This window comes from Embiotoca jacksoni, unplaced genomic scaffold (genome assembly GCF_022577435.1).
Source record: "Embiotoca jacksoni isolate LCO1_2020_lvr unplaced genomic scaffold, fEmbJac1.0.p SCAF_17, whole genome shotgun sequence".
In the NCBI taxonomy this organism is placed as follows: domain Eukaryota; kingdom Metazoa; phylum Chordata; class Actinopteri; family Embiotocidae; genus Embiotoca; species Embiotoca jacksoni.
Window position 1 is genome coordinate 8,438,678 of NW_027185307.1, and position 19,614 is coordinate 8,458,291.

General features: G+C 39.6%; 4 protein-coding genes across 4 annotated transcripts; 3 read left to right on the top strand and 1 right to left on the bottom strand.

Annotated features, from left to right (window-relative positions):
• The first annotated feature begins 992 nt into the window (after positions 1-992).
• Positions 993-8,338, top strand: LOC138199415 (sialic acid-binding Ig-like lectin 12). Its single transcript, XM_069151473.1, has 8 exons — positions 993-1,029; positions 2,405-2,480; positions 2,796-3,167; positions 3,818-4,120; positions 4,215-4,475; positions 4,584-4,671; positions 4,885-4,942; positions 5,227-8,338. Exons 2-8 carry the CDS (start codon positions 2,438-2,440, stop codon positions 5,455-5,457), a joined length of 1,356 nt encoding a protein of 451 aa, XP_069007574.1. The 5' UTR covers positions 993-1,029; positions 2,405-2,437; the 3' UTR covers positions 5,458-8,338.
• A 1,696-nt stretch (positions 8,339-10,034) lies between these two features.
• LOC138199236 (sialic acid-binding Ig-like lectin 14) lies at positions 10,035-14,007 on the top strand. The gene is made up of 8 exons (XM_069151170.1): positions 10,035-10,062; positions 10,292-10,350; positions 10,515-10,889; positions 11,344-11,646; positions 11,741-12,010; positions 12,204-12,282; positions 12,602-12,641; positions 13,213-14,007. Exons 2-8 carry the CDS (start codon positions 10,299-10,301, stop codon positions 13,450-13,452), a joined length of 1,359 nt encoding a protein of 452 aa, XP_069007271.1. The 5' UTR covers positions 10,035-10,062; positions 10,292-10,298; the 3' UTR covers positions 13,453-14,007.
• Positions 14,008-14,088: 81 nt separating this feature from the next.
• LOC138199198 (phosphoenolpyruvate carboxykinase [GTP], mitochondrial-like) lies at positions 14,089-17,612 on the bottom strand. The gene is made up of 4 exons (XM_069151135.1): positions 17,382-17,612; positions 16,083-16,245; positions 15,633-15,728; positions 14,089-15,192 (listed from the first exon to the last, which is right to left on the bottom strand). Exons 1-4 carry the CDS (start codon positions 17,610-17,612, stop codon positions 14,723-14,725), a joined length of 960 nt encoding a protein of 319 aa, XP_069007236.1. The 3' UTR covers positions 14,089-14,722.
• Positions 17,247-19,559, top strand: LOC138199237 (transmembrane 9 superfamily member 1-like). Its single transcript, XM_069151171.1, has 2 exons — positions 17,247-17,639; positions 18,388-19,559. The coding sequence occupies exons 1-2, from the start codon at positions 17,611-17,613 to the stop codon at positions 18,779-18,781; spliced, it is 423 nt and encodes a 140-aa protein (XP_069007272.1). The 5' UTR covers positions 17,247-17,610; the 3' UTR covers positions 18,782-19,559.
• The last annotated feature ends 55 nt before the right edge of the window (positions 19,560-19,614 follow it).

Consider the following 19,614-nt stretch of genomic DNA (forward strand, 5'->3'; position numbering starts at 1 on the left):
AAGGACTCATACATGTTGCAGGATTGTAGTTTATATATAAAGAACTTGTGTTAATCATTATTCTGATTTTACAGGTGTTTTGGCTGCTTGTCTTTATCACACAGACCTCAACATCACTGCACCAAAGCAGATGGAAGCACTGAGTGGATCCTGTTTGCAAATCCCTTGTTCTTTTACACCAAAACCATCGACACCATCGACATCATCATTTAACAGCAAAAGAGAAACCTTTGTAGTGTGGATTAAAAATCATACAAATTTCCAGAACAGACAACATAATGTAGTTTTCAACAATAGTGGGAACGTTTCCAAATATCCAATGAAAATTACTGGAAACTTGAATGGAACAAACTGCACCACTCTGTTCTCTAATTTAAGTACAAATCATTCAGACAAATACTTCTTCAGAATTATGAACTGGCCGTTCAGGGCAACAGCTGTTTGTGATCCTCTTCAAATAACAGTTAAAGGTAACGACGTTTTGTTTGTATTAATCTATATTGTTCAGAATAAAATGTGAAATAAGGAGAAGTTTTAATTTAAAAGAGCAAACACCATGAATATAATCTTCACTGTGAAATTAAACATGAACTGTAGGATTATCAGCAGTATCAGTGAAGATCCTGCTGGGACACAGTATACATTAAACAATCTTTGATTTTAATATCTTCAATCCTTCACATTTATCATCACTTTTTTACGTGTAGGTTCAAATAATGTGCAGTGTTTGGCCAAGTCTTTGTTATTTGTCTAGTGTCTAGTAAATGTGCTTTATATTACTGTGTAAAATCTGTTTTATCTGAAACCACAGATTCTCCTCAGAAAAGCCAGAGAAAAATCTAAATTTGTTAACTGTTACGGAATAAAGGGATGTAATGTTTTTGTAGACGATTTCACTTTAGATTGCATCACTTGATGAGTTAATCTGACCGCTGTTAGTCAGATTTTCTCTCCTCCCTGTAATATCTGCTAACCAAAAAGGCTCTCCAGCATGGAGGAATTTCAGGTTACACACAAGTTAATACAAAGGTACAAACTCTATATTATGGTATATAATATATTATATAGCCTACTGCGTAATTTCTTGGCCGATCTTGTGAATATCAGATTACGATATCATAAGGTGTGGGCTGCTTTTAATATCTATGATCAGCTAATGACCAAGAATCCATTCATGTCCAAATCTTAATTTACAATATTTACATATTCCTTGCTTTTAATTATAGCCGAAAAACAGAAATTTTATTTCAAATGTTAAAATTTTTGATAAAAACCCTACGAGTCACCAGACACTAATTCAAGGTGTATCTGTATTCTGTAGATTTAATTCAATAATTTTGATTTAAAAAATGTTTAATGCTAACCATTTCTAAATCATGTTGTTACTCGGCGTAACTCCACCGCTATGAGCCTTCTAGACAAAGCACACAAATCAAATTTGAATTTGAATTTAAGCAGCACTCAGGTTTCACACTCACGTCGAGACTACTTAGCATCCTAACAGACAATGAACAAGAAGTCAACTAAATTAAGTGCACAAAACTTGGATTCCCCTGAAACAAAGTGATGCAAAAATGTATTAGAAAGATATCAGAATGACTGGGGCTGGTCAGTTTGAGTCTGGTGGGTTGGATAGTAAATTTATTATGGGACTAGGACTCCCTGCGCCTCGCATCTGAAGTAAAGAAAACTGTTTCAACACTGAGATCATTTCATCAGCCGCAGTGACGGAGCAGCAGTGACTGTACTCGATAAAAACACAGGAGGTTTCAACATGTGAGCAGCATCTTTTACTTTGTGAAAATATCTTTATCATTGTGATTTACAATGTGTAAAACCTCTACATTGTATTTAGTCTTGAATTCAGTCATGTGACTAAAATGATTCAAAGAATAGGACGAGTCATTTGTCATCTTTTTGCATTAATATAAAACCAACTGGACCTGTAAGGTAGTGTTGAATCATAGGAAGTCAACTTGGTTTGATGCAACACCGGCTAAACAGGGAAGTTGGTTATTTGGTGTGTTGCACTTCACGTGAAATTTCTATCAGATCAATTGTCTGTTCACATCATAACACTGCTGCTGGTTCTTTGATGTGAGCTTGTTTGGTAAGACAAAATGTGTTTACTACTTTATGAACGGCACAAATAAATATGTATTATAATTGTTGAATGTGATTTGATTTGTTCAAAAACAAGTTATCTTTAGTTCAATATCTGTGGTATCATTTTACATTTTCATAAAATGTCCCAGTGCATCTCTGCAGATGTTGTTGATAACATGCTGACAAGCAGCAGTATATTAAAAGTGAAGTGGATGTGAAGTATAAGTTTAGTTTGTAAATGTAAATGATATGTAAAAGTTATATCTCTAAATAATCTGTTGTGTGTTTGTGAAAACAGGAAACTAGTTTGTTGGCAGTCCGGTCTGTGAACATGGTGACAGCCAACATGTTTCTGAGGGTCCTCTTCCTCTCAGGTGAGCTGTTTGTTCACTCACTTTTATTTCATTTAGAGTTTCAACTTAAAACATAATGTTTTCTGCCAAAACATTAGTGAATATTATGATCTATTTGTTGCCTGAGTTTTTGTGTCCATACCTGCTGAAGTATCTGGAGATGTTTTGGTGGGTGTAGGTTGGTCAGTACTGGGGTCGTGTTTGTGGGGGATTAATGAGAGGTTGTTATTGTTGCTCATTAAGAAATGAATGAGTGAAAACAAGATCATAATGAAACTCACTCTGCTTCTGAAGTACATCAGAGAGTTGTTTTCATCATTTTGAAATATTTTACAGGTGTTGTGGCTGCTTGTGACCCTCAGACAGACCTCTTCATGACTGCACCAGAGGAGATGGAAGCACTGAGTGGATCCTGTTTACAAATCCCATGTAACTTCAGTTTTTCATCAAGGAAAAACTTTAATAACACAAAAGAAACAACTGGACTGTGGCTGAAAAATTCTCACAGGGAGAATGTGGTTTTCAACAGTGGTGAGCCAGCTCACCTCTATCCAATGGAAATGATCGGAAACCTGAGTGAGAAAAACTGCACCACTCTGTTTTCTAATTTAAATACAAGTTACACCGACAAATACTACTTCAGAGTAGAGAACAGTAACTCTGCGCGTGCAACAGCTGTTTGTGATCCTCTTCAAATTACAGTTAAAGGTGAGAAAACATTTCACAGTTCAAACTTTATGGTGGTCTCAACAGTAAACATGAACATTTTACTGTGAATTTAAAAATCTATTGGAGGATTATCAACACTATCAGTGGGATTGAAATGTCACAGATATCAGCCTGTGATCCGTGTGTTTATAATGTTTTTTCTTATTTTGTAGTAGTAATGGTTCCCATAGTTAGTAATATTTCAACAGTAATTTCTGAACTGGACACTGGTAACAGCATCGTTTGGTGGTTTGTGGGTCAGTCCATCTCCTCAGTCCAAACTAAAATATATCTGAAGTTTAGAGGGGAAATGTCTCCAGTGGATCCGCTAACAACTCGTATACATAAACATGAAAGGGGTCCAAACTAAAACACTGTTCCTCCACTTTTCCTCCAGCATCACCGTGACAATGACATATTAAATGAGCAGGATTGCCATGAAATGAGGTTTACATATTCATATCCCCTACAGGACTATTTCTATAGTATCGGTGATCTTTGGTGATTTTGCCAATACTTTGGTTTACAAACCAATGCTTACAAAACTGATGACCTTCCCTCCAGATTGTGTTTAGGCCTAATTTGCAATCTGTTGGTCTGCTGTTCTTCGTACTGTATTTTTCAGTGTAAACCTGTATTTGAAACCACAGATTCTCCTTGGAAACCCAGAATTGAAATCTCAGGTGATCTGAAGGAGAAGAAGTCTGTCACTATCACCTGCTCAGCTTTCACTCCCTGTCCACACTCCCCTCCTCAACTCAACTGGACTCTCCAACAAGACTCTCACAACAACATGGAGGAAAACACAGATGGAACCTTTACAACTAAAATCCAGGAGACCGTCACTCTGTCAGACTCACATGATGGAAACAACATCAGCTGCTCTGCCAGATATCCTGTGAATGAAGGAGATTTCAAGACAGCAGAGACAGAAGTGACTCTCAATGTTTCATGTGAGACGACCAGAGTTTGTTACTGGATCCTGTCAGCACGTCATGATTCATGTCAGCTGTTTCTAATGAATAAAATCTGTCACTTTCTCCTCAGATGCTCCTAAAGACACCTCAGCATCCATCAGTCCATCAGGTTTGGTGTCAGCAGGCAGCTCGGTGAATCTCACCTGCTCCAGCAGAGCCAAGCCTCCCGTCAGCAGCTTCACCTGGTTCAAGAACAGCACAGATGGACCCATGAAAGTAGCTGAAGGAGAGATTTACAGCTTCAATGCAACAGATGAAGGAGTTTATTACTGTGTGGCCACAAATGATCTTGGTGAACAGACATCATCAATAATTAATCTTAACATCAGAGGTAAATACTGAGCTGACTAAGTTTACGCGTTCTGATCTGTGAAAAGTGCAGCTTCAGCAATGTGTCTGTCAGTTTTCTAATCACCATTTACATGTTTGTTTGTGTAAGTTCTGCCTGTTGGATTTCTACATGAGGCACCAGTTTATGGAGGAATTATTGCGTCCATTTTGGTCATCTGCCTGGTTGTCTGTGTTTGGTGAGTATCACAAATTAAAGCTGCTAATTTGCATCAGTTTGTAGAACAGAGAGAAACATTGACATTTATTTACCGAATAAGCTGCTTGACTCTAAAACTCAGGAAACATCTGAGGTGTGATAAACCTGTTCTGGGACATATTTTCTGTCCTCCTGTAGTTACACCACCCAACAGACCGTAATCCTGATGTTTCACTGATTATTTATCTTGCAGCATTCTCATTTATTGGAAGCGGAAAACAGAGAGAAATTCAACTGTACCACAGAGTCAGGTGGGAAAACACTCTACTTTACTGTATTTCTACTTAAACAGATGCAACTCACTTAGATTACAGATCTGAGCAGTGCTAAGAGTTACTTTGTGAGCACAAATATGAAGTTACACGACAAATGTGACAAAACATCCTCTTAGAAATCCACTGTGGCAAACTGTGACACTCAAGACAATTTATTTCTGAGCTCTCGTGGATCACTATAAAATATTTTCTTACAATTTCTCGTAAAAGTTGGACTAAGACTCACTTCCAACTACTCACAACAGTTCATCTCCTTTCAGAGTCAAACAGGTGCAGAGCTGACGGTGAGAAAAACAGAGGAAGACGAAGAAGCCATCCATTATGGAGAGATCGACTTCTCCAAGCTGAGACCTGAAAAGTCCTCTGAGTCTGTGCAGGACAGCGGACAGCAGCAAGATTTGGTGTACGCACAGGTCAGAGTGTCCGAGCCAGCAGACAGCTCAATGCAGACCGCTGAAGGGCCGGAGGAGCTCTACGCTCAAGTTAAGTAAAAATGAGAATTGTAGTAAAAGTGTAGGATTCAAAGTAAATATGCCTTTTTTTTTTTTAAGCTATAATGAAGGCTCAAACTGCCCAAATCCATCTCATCCTGCAGCTTTTTGATGTCAGCTATTAACATGCTCCGATGTGTGAGATGACCTCTCACAGCTGTCGTCATGCATATTTAGCGATCTATTTTTCCACAACATAAACAGACTAGTTTTTTGTTTTTAACATAACTCTTTCCAGAGGTAAAATTCCTCTTTAACTTTAGAAATAAATGGTAGAAATACAAATTCTGTAGTTCTTCAACACATCTGTTAAATACATGTTTTATGACAAATGTCTTAAATGCCTTAGAAACAATCCTGTGTGCGTTTCATCTACCTCAAGTGTAATATTGTGCAAACCTTGCGCCATGCACTTGTCTTGTTCCTGATTTGTCAGACATGATGTTGTTTTGATGCTGAAGATGTTGCTCTGAATATGAATCAGACACAATGAGGTTTGTCTTCGTGTGGCTGATGAACCTGAGTGGTCGGTTGTTTCCAGCTCACTCCTCTTCCTCGGGCAGTTTAAAGAACGTATTCCCACATCAGCCTTTTCTAAGCACCTTTTGCAACATTGTAAACGTGATAAATTCACTTCCCTCCTTTTCTAATTTGTATTATCACAGATCATTTTGTAAGCTTTTCCCCACACTGTCCTCTGGATCTTTGTAGTAAAAACTGAAACTACTTGCTTCTTCCTGCCTGAAGTGCAAATTTTTAAATTAGGATAACATGAAAACGGCTGCATCTTAAATAATGATCTGAGACTGGACTGATTTCTTTTAGTTTCCTTTCGTCTCCTGGTGTTTCTTTGTATATAAAACTGTAGTTTTCAAGAGAAAAAAATTGTCTTTAAGGCAATAAAGCATTTATAGTACTTATTTGTGTGAGTATATGTTCAGCATGAGTACATCCAGCACACTGCTGGTTCTGTAAAATCCATTTTGGAGCAAAACATCATGCCATTTATTTAATGGTGAATGTTTAATAAGACAAATAAAATAATTTCCATTTAAAAAAAGCATTGTTATCACATCAGTGCAGAGCAGCGGTGATAAAGTTGTGATTCACAAGTCTGCAAAAGCCACATGACATTAATGTTTTAATTTGTTAAAATATCATTATGAATAATTCCTGTTGTTGTGATTTATGTATCTAATACTGCAAATATTAAAGAGCGTTTAGGCTTATAGTGAGTCGTGAAATATCTACAGGAAATGAGCAGTTAACGTGTGAAGTTATGTGAAGTATGTTGCTCTAATATAAAAACACTGTCTGTCACGGTGTTTCAAAACAGGGAAGTTGATTTTACAATCCAACTGAGAAGCAGAAGTATTTTCACCACCAGGTCTTAGATGGATAACCTACAGCTGAGAGGTGTTTGAAAGTGGTTCCTCAAGTCGTGTTATCACTTATTCATATGCGGATCATATTCACAATCATTTTGCTGATGTAGACACTCATTTTAGTCGCTGCATGCTTGTGTATTTTGGGTTCAAGTCCATTTCACAAAAAACAACAAAAGAAAGATGTTTTTGTTCTGTACATTGAGACATGGAAGGAATGTTTGCTGACCGTCTCCATATTGTACAATATATCTGAGCAACAACCTGAGGTTTAAGAGTTATAGGCAGGTTTCTGTGACCCGGTACTGTAAATTTTGATATATCTTATTTGTTGTATTTGATCCAGCCCTGTCTAAAAATCTGGTGACGTCTATAAGTTACTGACCGTCTTCTGTCTTTCAGGTGAGCTTCCTGTTCGGTCTGATTATCTCAGGGACATTGACATCGTATTGTGTTGGATCGCTATGCTGTTCTTTTCTCTGGCCACCAACCTCTGAGCCTGGTTCTGTTGGAGGTTTCTTCCTGTTAAAAGAGAGTTTTTCCCCGTCCCCCGTCAGCAGCTTCACCTGGTTTACAGATGGACCCGTGAAAGTAGTTGAAGGAGACATTTACAGCTTAAGTGCAACAGGTGGATGAGTTTGATTCCTCTGAATATTAAAAGTAAATATTGAATTTGAATCAATAAAACTTGGGACTTATGAATGTGTCTATGCCTTCATGTTCCATGAACACGTGTATGTAGTGACATTTGATGTATGAGGTTTTGTACATTTGTAACACCCACTCATTTATACATTCCTCCTGTACTGCGCATGTCACGGTGCTGTGCATCGTTGGCGCGCAGCAGGAGCAGTCTCCGAACTTCCTGATCCACCCTCGTAGTTTGGGAAGAACATAAGTAGAACTTAAGGTGAATTCCAAATTAATTTGAATGCTCCGTAACAGCTGGATGTGTAAATGGTGAACTGTTGTCAGACAAGTTTTCCATGTCAGCCTTTTCACCGTGACATGCCGGAAGTGTATTCAAAATGTGTCGGTAAATGATTGTATTTGGATCGTTTGCTCATCGCCTCAGCGTATCAGACGTTGCTGCCCCCTCTTTCAGCAATAGCCAGTTTCTCTGTGACATTTCTACATCACCCTGACGTCAGTCAGACCTCTCGCAGATGTCAGTAGATCGTGTCAACATTGCTTTCGTGTTGCATCGGCCACCCTCCAAAGGAAATTCTTTCTTTTCATTTGGATGGACGTTGAGCTCGGGTTCATTTTGAATTAATCATCTTAGATTCTTTATCTGCTAACACATGCTAACACAGGAACTTAGATGCTAAATATGGCAAATATAATACGTGCTGACCGTCAGCATGGTAGCATGGTCATTATGGACATGTTAGCACGTAATTTACTTAGTTATATGAAAGGTTTTTTATACAAAAGTCCTATTTTTTTAAATCAACTAAAAGCCATAATGTGATACAATTATATTGTTAATAAAGATGTAGACACAAGCAGAAATCTGATTCATTTTTTTATTTGATTTTAATTAAAGAGTTCCCAGTTAGCATAAGGTTTGTGTTTTGGGCTTGTGGGAGGAAACCGGAGCATCCTGGAGAAAACCCACGCAATTTGCCATTTCCATTTTCCCCCAGTAAACTATGATTATTACTGTATATTAGGCTTTAACTTTGAGATTTTACAACATTATAGAACATTATTTCATTCACTTAATTTCATATATTTGTCAGGGACAAATAAACAGCATGATCAACAGAAAATAACCCTTTATATTTTCATCTGTTGAAAGACATGTAAAATAAGAATAAAATGGCAGGTGGGATACACTCTACTGTACATTTCATGTTGGAGGTGTTTTACATCAGTTTAGGGTGAATGCACGCAGAGATCTGAAAGACATTAAGCTCAATGTAAATAATAAAGATGTGGGAAAAACATCTGGGAGCAAATTATAGTGGATGAAGATTGTGAAACTTTCCACTCGCTCAAAAGACACTCCATGTTTTTAACTTTGTTTACAACCATATGATCTGTCGTTGTATGAACTTAATCTGAAGTTTAAGATGACTATAAATCAGAAGAGCATTCACCTTCAGTTGCTCAAAACACCTCTCGTTTGGTTGTGTTTTCACAGAGTAAAACAGGTGAGAGCAGGTCAAAGGTTATATTTGAATATAAATGATATTAAACTTTGTTTTAATACAAATGATGATTGTATGTGAATTCAAAGGAACTGGAGCCTGGACATGAAAATTAAGTTGTCACAGCCAACAGTTCAAAGAAGAGAAACCCCAAACCTCCACGTCCTGCTGCTTTTTTTTTTTTTTTTAATAAATATCTGTTATTTCCTTCTTGATAATGCTAACCTCACACAGTGCTGTTGTGCAATTTGTAATTTGCATGTCAGTCCCAAACCTCTGAATGGAGAAGTAGTCAGAGACACAACACACGTTTGTTCACATGATTTAGAGTTTTAAAATGATATTTCAATTTTAAATGTTTGGTGTTTTTCTTATATTTTGTGATATTTTAACAAGGAAATATTTAAAGTAATCCTATTTGCTAATGTTAATCAGATATCCTCATATACCTTTGTCTGTCATATTTTACTCAACACGATTTCAGCAGTTTGAAAAACAGCTGCGAAGCTGAAGCAGGTCACAGTAATAACTTCTTCTTTTTTAAACTGTTGCCCAGTTTGAAAACTTGTGTATTTGCGGAGTCATTGATAGCACTATGTTTAGTTATATGATCTCACAGGGGTTACTTACTTGTATGCACCTAATGAAACAGAGGCCATAATGGTGTGAATTAATGGTGCATTGAAGAGACTCTTGTTAAAACTGAGGGGACCAGAAGTAAAAACTCTTCACAAAACATCTCATGTTTTATTTCTCTCCTCGGTTGTAACGCAAACTTAATACCTTTATATGTATTATTAAAGTGTTACAATTGTGTAATATGTAAAGAGGAGAAATCATATTGAACAGAAAGAGTGTGTTAAAAACTAAACCACTACGTTATTTGCACCCTGAGGAAATTAAAATGACTTCAGGAAGGGTGACAACTCTATTTTTACAGTCGTGAGAAAGCAGCTCTGTTTGCTTCAACGTTACAACATCTGAACAGGAAAGTGTTTCACGGTCTGTTGATATTCTGCGGAAATTCACAGATCGCATGACTCCATTGAAGTGTGCTCAGTGTGGTAAGGAAACAATTACAGATTTTTCTCATCAGCTTCTTAACTTTTCTGTTTTTTACTGGAAAATATTTATCATTTATTCTATTTGAATAGGCTGTGGAGTTGATTTAGCTGGTTTTAAATGTGATGCTTTGCCTTTTTAATTAATTCCCAAAACCCAGAGAACAATGTAAATTCCCGATTGTATCATATATTTATGGAATTATGAATGAATTATACTTTTCTTTTACAGGTGTATCATGACAGTCCTGTCTGTCAACATCATGTTACTGGTTGTCCTCTTCTTTTCAAGTGAGCCGTCTCATTTAAACACTTTACAGTCTGATAGACCAGGGCAGATAGTGACACCCTACAATGTGAATTATTTTATACTGAACATTTTATACTTTTGCTTCATGAACTTTCTCTTCATGCAGGTTATTTTTCACGTTATTCTGTATCTGGTTTTTTTTCAGGCCCTTTGTCTGCTTGTCCGAAGGACTCTGGTCTGTTCATTACTTCACCAGCAGAGTTGGAAGCTCTGAGTGGATCTTGTTTACTGATCCCGTGTAACTTTAGTGTCAATGAACTGATGAACACCACAGGTGTATTTGGAGTGTGGATTAAAAGAGACATAAGCTTTCACACATATCCAGACAATGTTATTTTCAACAGTAGTCATTCAGTTCAAATCTATGCAATGAAACTGACAGGAAACCTGACACAGAAGAGCTGCACCACTCGGTTTTCTGATTTAAACACAAATCATTCAGAAATATACTTCTTCAGAATTGAAAACGGGCCATTCAGAGCAACAGCTGTCTGTAATCCTCTTCAAATAACAATAAAGGGTAAGAGATTTTCTTTTCATCGGTTTATGATATTACTGTTAAGAATGAAAAGTGACCGCCGGTTTTGCTTAACAAACAAACCCTCAACCTCAATAATGTTACTGTTAAAGGATTATCAACAGCTGAAGTCAAGTGTTAAAAAAAATAAGCCTGTTTGAAGTATTTTACTTTCATATTTCATAATATGTAATATGTACAGTAATTCAGATAACAGTTTGAAAAATACTGTGACTTTGCTTTGATCAGCTGAAAAAGGGAAGTGCCTGTTATCATTATTGCTCTATAGATCAGAGTACTTTCAATGCTGACACTATCTTATCTGCAAGAGCTGCTGCAACATGGATGAAACAATGAAGGAAAGTTACAAATTTGTTGCGGTTTGTACTTATTTGTCTAGTGTCTAGTAAATGTGCTTTATAATACTGCGTAAAATCTGTTTCATCTGAAACCACAGATTCTCCTTGGAAACCCAGAATTGAAATCTCAGGTGATCTGAAGGAGAAGAAGTCTGTCACTATCACCTGCTCAGCTTTCACTCCCTGTCCACACTCCCCTCCTCAACTCACCTGGACTCTCCAACAAGACTCTCACAACAACATGGAGGAAAACACAGATGGAACCTTTACAACTAAAATCCAGGAGACCATCACTCTGTCAGACTCACATGATGGAAACAACATCAGCTGCTCTGCCAGATATCCTGTGAATGAAGGAGATTTCAAGACAGCAGAGACAGAAGTGACTCTCAATGTTTCATGTGAGACGACCAGAGTTTGTTACTGGATCCTGTCAGCACGTCATGATTCATGTCAGCTTTTTCTAATGAATAAAATCTGTCACTTTCTCCTCAGATGCTCCTAAAGACACCTCAGCATCCATCAGTCCATCAGGTTTGGTGTCAGCAGGCAGCTCGGTGAATCTCACCTGCTCCAGCAGAGCCAAGCCTCCCGTCAGCAGCTTCACCTGGTTCAAGAACAGCACAGATGGACCCATGAAAGTAGCTGAAGGAGAGATTTACAGCTTCAAGATGACCAATGAGACAGATACAGAAAGTTATTACTGTGTGGCCGCAAATATTTTTGGTAATCAGACGTCATCGTGGATTCAAGTGAATAATGCAGGTAAATGCAAAACTGAATCTGCTCTCTTCTCTTCTGCTGCTGTATAGTTCAGTTATGTTTTGTTGGAAACCATTACAGAGTATTTTACTATATGAATATAAAATCAGTGAAAACCCAATTTATTTACATAAATCTATTAACTTTTCCAAGTATTTTGTCTGTATTCTTTTAGATATTAGTCTCATTTTTCCAGGAACAGGGAGCTTTCCACTACGGCTTCTACTTATTACAGGGAGCACTGTCATTATTCTCCTACTGGTTGTCTGTATTTGGTAAGTATCATAAATTAAAGCATCTGAATGTTGAAGGTGTTTAAGGTGAGAGCATCATAAATAGGTGATATGGAAATTTGGTTCCTCACATTAAATTTGTTTACCATCAAACAAACATATCATGCAAGTTGTTTTTTGTATTCGACTTGCTGTTTGAGTTATAAGCGTCAGTCCTCCTTTAGTTTCCCCCACAACCTCCACCAGTTGATTTCAATAAGATGTTTGTCACTGATGCACATTGAATAATGTATGTTTTATACCAGCCTTTACTCTCTCACTCTATATATAATTACTATGACAGCTCTCTCATGTTTTCCAGCTGGTTCAAGTGCAAATATTCAACACGTCAACAGACTCAGGTGAGAAAATGCAAAACTTTTTGTTGCACAGTGCTGCACTGTTTTAATTGCACTCTACGAATGTAAATGACGTGAATAGTAAGCAGAACATTATTGAGGTTACTGAGAAGAGACATAGAAAATGTGACACAACAGCCTGTTAGCAAGTCATTAGTGCGTATGAGTGGCGGCCGGTTTAGGCGCAAGCTGATTGGTTGAAATTAACCCGAGGTCTCCGCCAACTCTGGATGGAACAACTACAAACCATCGGGGTTGTTTGCAGACCTGTATTCATGCAGTGAAATAGGTTCGGGTTCACACCAGGCCAGATGTATACACCAGCAGAAGTACTTTAAATCTGCTCAGTAACTAAATGTAAACCATTGAAGAGCAGGTCGATGTTCATCAGCTGTTTGAACCAAATATTAAATAACTGTGAGGTGTGTTAACTTAACAAATATGACATTAGCTCTCTAATTTCTGACCCATTTACAGTGAAATGCAACAGAAGCATTGATGCAGTTGATACATCGGACCTGATGATGACGGATTCATCTCCCAACATTTCTAATTCAGTACATTTTCCCCTCAGAGTCAAACAAGGGAGGAGTTTGCTCTTCAAGTGCCGGCCAATGTAAAAGAGGAGGAGATCCATTATGAAGATGTCAGCTTCTCCAGGCAGAGACCTGAACGTCTCACCGTCTCAGTGCAGGACGGCGGACAGCAGCAGGAGACGGTGTACGCACAGGTCCAAGTGTTGAAGGTAGAGAGGAGCGTTACGCACACAGCTGGTGGTCCAGAGGAGCTCTACGCTCAAGTGAAGACAAACTGATTTCAGTTTGGGGATCTCATACTGTAACTTTACTTTTTGCTTTTTCAAGATGTTGATGTTAACAGGCCCTTAACGCCCTGCAGCTCACAGGCTTCAGTCAGTTATGATAATATCACAGTTCATATTTGTGTTCAGACCTCGTACAGCTGTTGTACTGCGATAAGTAATCTGCATCTCACATGTACACCAGAAATAAAAGTCTTAAAGCTGTAAACAGGGAACTTAAATATAAATAACAAAAAGCAGCGATGTGAAAGATGAGATTTAGTTTAAACGTGTTATTTTTACTGTTCTTGTGCCGCTACATCCTTTAAAAAAAAAAAAACGTGTTAAACTACTGCAAAAATAAAGAAGTTACTGCTTCCGCTTTTGAAGATGTTTATTCATTGCACTGTAATAAAAATCTTGGCATACAACTGCAAAACAAAATTCCAAGTAATCTCAGTTGCATTTATTGGTCCAACATTTCACATATTGTGAGTAAACATCACCTGAAATCTTACAGTTTAATCACAAACATTACAAAAGTGGTGAGATGAAGAATTCATAGGAGTCCTGGACTACAATGTTGTCACTTTTATTTTTGCAATATCACACTCAATTTAAAATAAAGGGCAATACCTGGTGAGACTCAGTTGATAATGTATTGAAAATGTAATTCAAAACGTTTATTTAGTAAAAGTGTTCAAACTTTATCTGCCCTTTCAGAATTTATCCTTAAAAAAGGTCTTTGGTCGTCAGCCTGTAAACACTCGCAGCCTGGACGCTGCCTGGTTCAAAAAGGCACTACGAGGTTGATTGTACTCCAGCACCACGCCGGGAGTTGTGAGTGAATGGAGGTAGTGACATGAGCTTCTCTCTCTGGGAAACCCGAACATTCACGTCCCTCGCAGCCACCGGTCCCTCAAAGTGTTGCAGCATTAGTGTGAAGTAAGGTTGGTGTTGCAGTGTACATTTGGTTTTCCTAACAGATTTCTCTTCATGCAGAGAAGGGCAGCGGTCACGGACTGAGTTTTCATGCACAGAGAAGGTTAACTAGTGATTGAATAAGTTCTGTATTATTCTGGCTGAGCAGCGAGGCTCTTATAGGAGCTGCTGCCATGTTTGTGGCTTGTATCTCCACCTGGTCATCAGTTTTTATGCTCACCTGTAAAAAGCCTTTCTAAGCGCCACATTTCTCTCTGTATGTAAACCCGGTCAGTGGCTCTGGTTCTGATCCGACTCCTGTGTCTCCCTCCCTTCTTCTGCTGTACTTCCTGTCAGCAGGGTTTTAACTGTGCACTCTGTCCTCCAGCGCCTTCAGCTCGGCCTCCACCTGAGCCGGCAGGTCGGCTCCGACCTGCTGGGTGAAGTAGGCTCTCAGCTCCTTGGTCTCCTTCTGCCAGAAAGGCTCGGGCACGTCGAACAGGGCGCCCATATCCACCTTGCCGCCGAGGCCTTTGGTTTCGATGGCGCCGTCGACCGGCAGCCAGCCGATGATGCTCTTCTTGGCCGCCTCGTCCTCCCTCTCCCTGCCGCAGCGCTTGAAGATCCACTCCAGCACGCGGGCGTTTTCGCCGAAGCCGGGCCAGAGGAAGGCGCCGCTCGCCGGGTCTTTCCTGAACCAGTTGACGTGGAAGATCTTGGGCAGGTGAGTCGGCGCCTTTCGGCTCTGCATGCTCAGCCGGTGAGCGAGGTAGTCGCCAAAGTTGTAGCCGAAGAACGGACGCATGGCGAAGGGGTCGTGCGTGATCATCTTGCCTGAAGGAAAAACAGTTGAATACTTTGTAAATGTGATGAAGCTTCAGTTTAGTTTATTGAGTTTATTTATAAGAGGGAGCATGTACAAAATACATTCATCTCAAAAAGATGCTTTGTACCACATCTAGCTACGAGCTCATTTCTATCTGCAGTCCCTGGAGAGGTGAAAGGAAACAATACAACTCAGAGCGAGATACAATCATGCATGTATCCAAAATGTATAAAAACAGGTTGTCAAATGTAAAATGATTATTTAAAATGAACTTTTTAGCTTCACGGGTGAAGAAACCTCTGCAGGTTTTTAGATTGACGTCGAGCTCGTTTGATTCATGAAAAGTTCATTTAAAGTCCGTGTCTGACCATTGTCTTAAAATACATCATCAACAGAAGGATTCTGGATCAACCTGAAGCTCAACAGAGCATCATGTGGATTTTCGTACCTTTATGCTCAGCAGCTGCTGTGACCTCTGACCTCATCGAGGCTCCGACGAACACACCGTGCTGCCAGTTGAAAGACTCGTAGACCAGAGGGACTCCTGACAACATCAGCATTTCATCATGTTTACTGCACAGCTTCTGTCCGTTATAAATGTTCTTGTGCTGATATGAAACTGGTGTTTATGCTGTAATGACTCAAACTTATATTACGTTAAAGAAGAAGACAGAAACATCGTGTTGCATCAGGCAGACCGTGCACAGTGTACTTAAATACTTGAAGTCACTTCAAAAGCTTTTCCAGGATATAAAAACTGTCTAATTAGAAATAATCTACCTGTAGAAACAAAGAAAGAAAAGAAGGATTCTCCACATTTTTACTGCTTCTTTTTCCCTCTAATTCTAATACGAGGTCAAAGTAAAAAAACCTCTTCATCTGTGTCGTCGACACCAACCTTCAGGCCTCCTGCCACCGAAGATGATGGCGTCAATGGGAACGCCCTCCTCGCTCTCCCACTGGGGGTCGATGATGGGACACTGAGCCGCCGCGGCGCAGAAGCGGGAGTTGGGGTGAGCGCAGGGTGTCGAGCTTCCTGTGTAGAAAGAGGACAGTTTGTTCTACCTTCAGCGTTCATAGTGTTATTTAATGTGAGAGATTGGATCCAGAACTTATCTGCTGTCTGCTGTTTATCTCAGTTCATACTGTGTCTGATCTTCACAAACAGTTCCTCTCAGCGAGCTCCAAACGTCAAAAAAATGTTGAGCAAAGTGGTCTTAAGAGTGAGTTATAAACTTCTTAGAGCAACTCTGAAACCCTTATCTTAGTGAGATGTAGCTGACACCGTTGCTAGGTAGGATACGTCCTTCTAAAAGATGTGATTGGCTAATAAAATAAAAAGCTCTGTGTTAACGGGCACAGAACGGACAGTGACCTCCAGTGGAAATGAAATGAACTGCATCCTATTAAGAGGCTGTGAAAGTGCTGCAAGTGTTTGTTTGCAGTGTGTGTGTGTGTGTGTGTGTGTGTGTGTGTGTGTGTGTGTGTGTGTGTGTCACGCCTTGTTTTAGAAGAGGAAATAAAAGACATGGATGCACCTTGCTAGATTGTCTCCAAGCAAGAAGTGGGATGTTCTGAATCTGTTTCTTCATAAATATGTTTCTAAAACTTCAGTAGTGCAGTTGTAGCTCTAAATGTTCTTTTACTTATCAATGTTTTCACAGGTTATTCATTGACTCACCACAGGCATTGTACGTATCATTGAGGATTAACAAGTGTGATGAATGTTAGAGTTTATTATAGCCCAATATCACAAGGCCTGTCTCAAAGGCTTTTCCTTTTACTTTAAAGTATCGGCGATAAACTGACTTTACCAGACGTAAAGGATTACTTCTTCTCATATTTTCAGTTGGAGTTTTTGGCTGGCTAGGTAGAGCACCTCTTGTTTGTTATTGCGGTATTTAATAATTAACTGTGCAATATGACAAGCCTGCTCAGTTAATTATTTATTTATTTAATAATGTTTTAACAGCATTCGCGCTTTCTTTTCTAGTACTTTAGGAACAGAAAGTTAGTTGAAAACAAATTCCTTCAGGCCAGTTCAACTTCTGCTTTACCAAGTAATGGATCCATTTTTTGTCGTTACATTTTAGACAGCTCTGCAACACTTTGAGGCAGCGGTACGTGGACTGATTAAAATCAATGCTGGTCTTGTTTTCACTCGGTCATTTGTTCCTGCAGCTCCTCTGTTCCTCACCTGGAGTGTAGTGAACTCGATCCACTGGTGGAGCGGCTCCACGCAGGCTCTGCCGGCCACCACCGTGCTCCTCCTGCTGGGCGCCTGGGTGCTGGTGGGCTTCCCCCTCACCGTCACCGGCGGCATTGTGGGAAAGAACCGAGCTGGCAGCTTCCAGGCGCCGTGCCGCACGCGTAACATCCCCCGGCAGATTCCCACACAGCCCTGGTACAAACACCCGGTCGTACACATGGCCATCGGCGGCTTCCTACCCTTCAGGTGAGCCCAGAAAATTGAATAGCATTTAGTATTTCCTCTCAAGAGTACACAGTTGAAGGGCAAGGAAATAAAAAGATGAAGAGCAAAGTTAACAAATTTGATTAAAAGACAACATGTTTAGGGCTTCAAATTATTTATGAACTATTTAAAGTTCATTCATAACTTATACTCTTTATTCATATTTAAAGGACCCGTTTTGTATCATATATATTTGTATAAATTTAGATTTCCGATGCTTTTTTTTTTTATATTAAAAAGCTACATCTACAAATAGAGTGAAAACATCAAAACTGTCAGTCCACTGAGAAATACACACCGCTCGTATCCAGAAACTTTTTCACAAGTTTGTGATCATGTCACTTGTCAATCCTCAGTGTGGCCCACTTTCCAAATTTAATGTGGAAGAAAACAAGGCGATCATTCTGTGGAGTTCTTGGCAAGCAACAAGATCGAAGAAAATCTGTGATTGGCCGGGACGTGTGCCACTCAAAAGTCAGCCAATCAGGAGAGAGGGTCGTTCATGCCATTGCATCTTAAAAGCAAAGACAAAAAGCAGCCTGTTGTTGGTAGTGCTTCAGAAAGATGCTTAAGAGAGTAAAACTTCAAAGTGATAGGTTTGTGTCGTCATGGCTGATCATTTTAGATTATTATTCATACTATTGAACCACACAAATAAAAACGAAAATATTGCCTGTTAATTTCCAGATTCTCACACTAAAGCCTACTTTGCATGAATTCTTGCCCACAGTGCCATCTCTGTGGAGCTGTACTACATCTTCACCACCGTTTGGGGCAGAGAGCACTACACCCTCTATGGCATCCTACTGTGCGTCTTCGCCATCCTCGTCTCAGTGGGTGCCTGCATCTCGGTGGCGCTGACCTACTTCCTGCTGTCAGGCGAGGACTACCGGTGGTGGTGGCGGAGCGTGCTGAGCACCGGCTCAACCGGCCTCTTCATCTTCGTCTACTCGGTTTTCTACTATAGGAATCGGTCGTCTATGAGCGGCCTGGTGCAGAGCACAGAGTTCTTCGGCTACTCTCTGCTCACAGCGCTCGTCTTCTCACTGATGCTGGGCAGCGTGTCCTTCTGGGCCTCACTGGCATTTATCTGTTACATCTACCGGAGTCTCAAGATGGACTAGACATATGTACACACACACACACACACACACACACACACACACACACACACACACACACAGCTGTAAACATATTTCGTCATCGCACACATGGACAATCTTCATTGTTTTCTTTTGCTCTTTCACTCACACACAACAAACACCTCCTATTGTGTTAATGGGAGGAGACACAGGGGCCTTTACCTTGATTTGAAGGGAGTTGAACTACCGTCATTTTTGAATAAGGGATAGCTGGGTGGACAGACAAATGAAGGACAATTGGGGTGGTGACATCATCATGGATTTTAAGGATAAAATGGAATATTTTAGGACAAAGGGATGATTTTATCTCATCAGGAGTGAATGGGTGAAATGTATGATATACAAGTGAATGCATTGAATACATTGTACGATGCAGTGTGACATCACCTGCTCTGGTTGCTACTTCAGTATCTATATAAGCAGGACAGGAGCTAAATGTTCTATAGTCCCCATATTAACCAACTATTGAGACAGATGACTCACTGTAGTTTTGATCAATTATGCAGCAAGTGTTGTTACTTGCTCCGATACTCCCCCCCACCCCCACCCCCTTCCTTCACACACACTTGACCATAGCAGCCTGTTCCAATATAACCTTGTTTTGCACCAGCCCTGCAGTAGATAAGAGGAACAATGCCTGGTAGGTTGAAGAGCTGTTGGTGATGGGAGCAATATTGTAATTGTATTCTAAGGTCACCACTGACTGTGAATTTGGTTCTGATGTAAATATAGTCTTTTCAATAAAATGCTTTTCAATACATTTGTCAGCAAACATCTTTTTTGTCTCCTATCTTCTGGAAATGTATTTATACCCT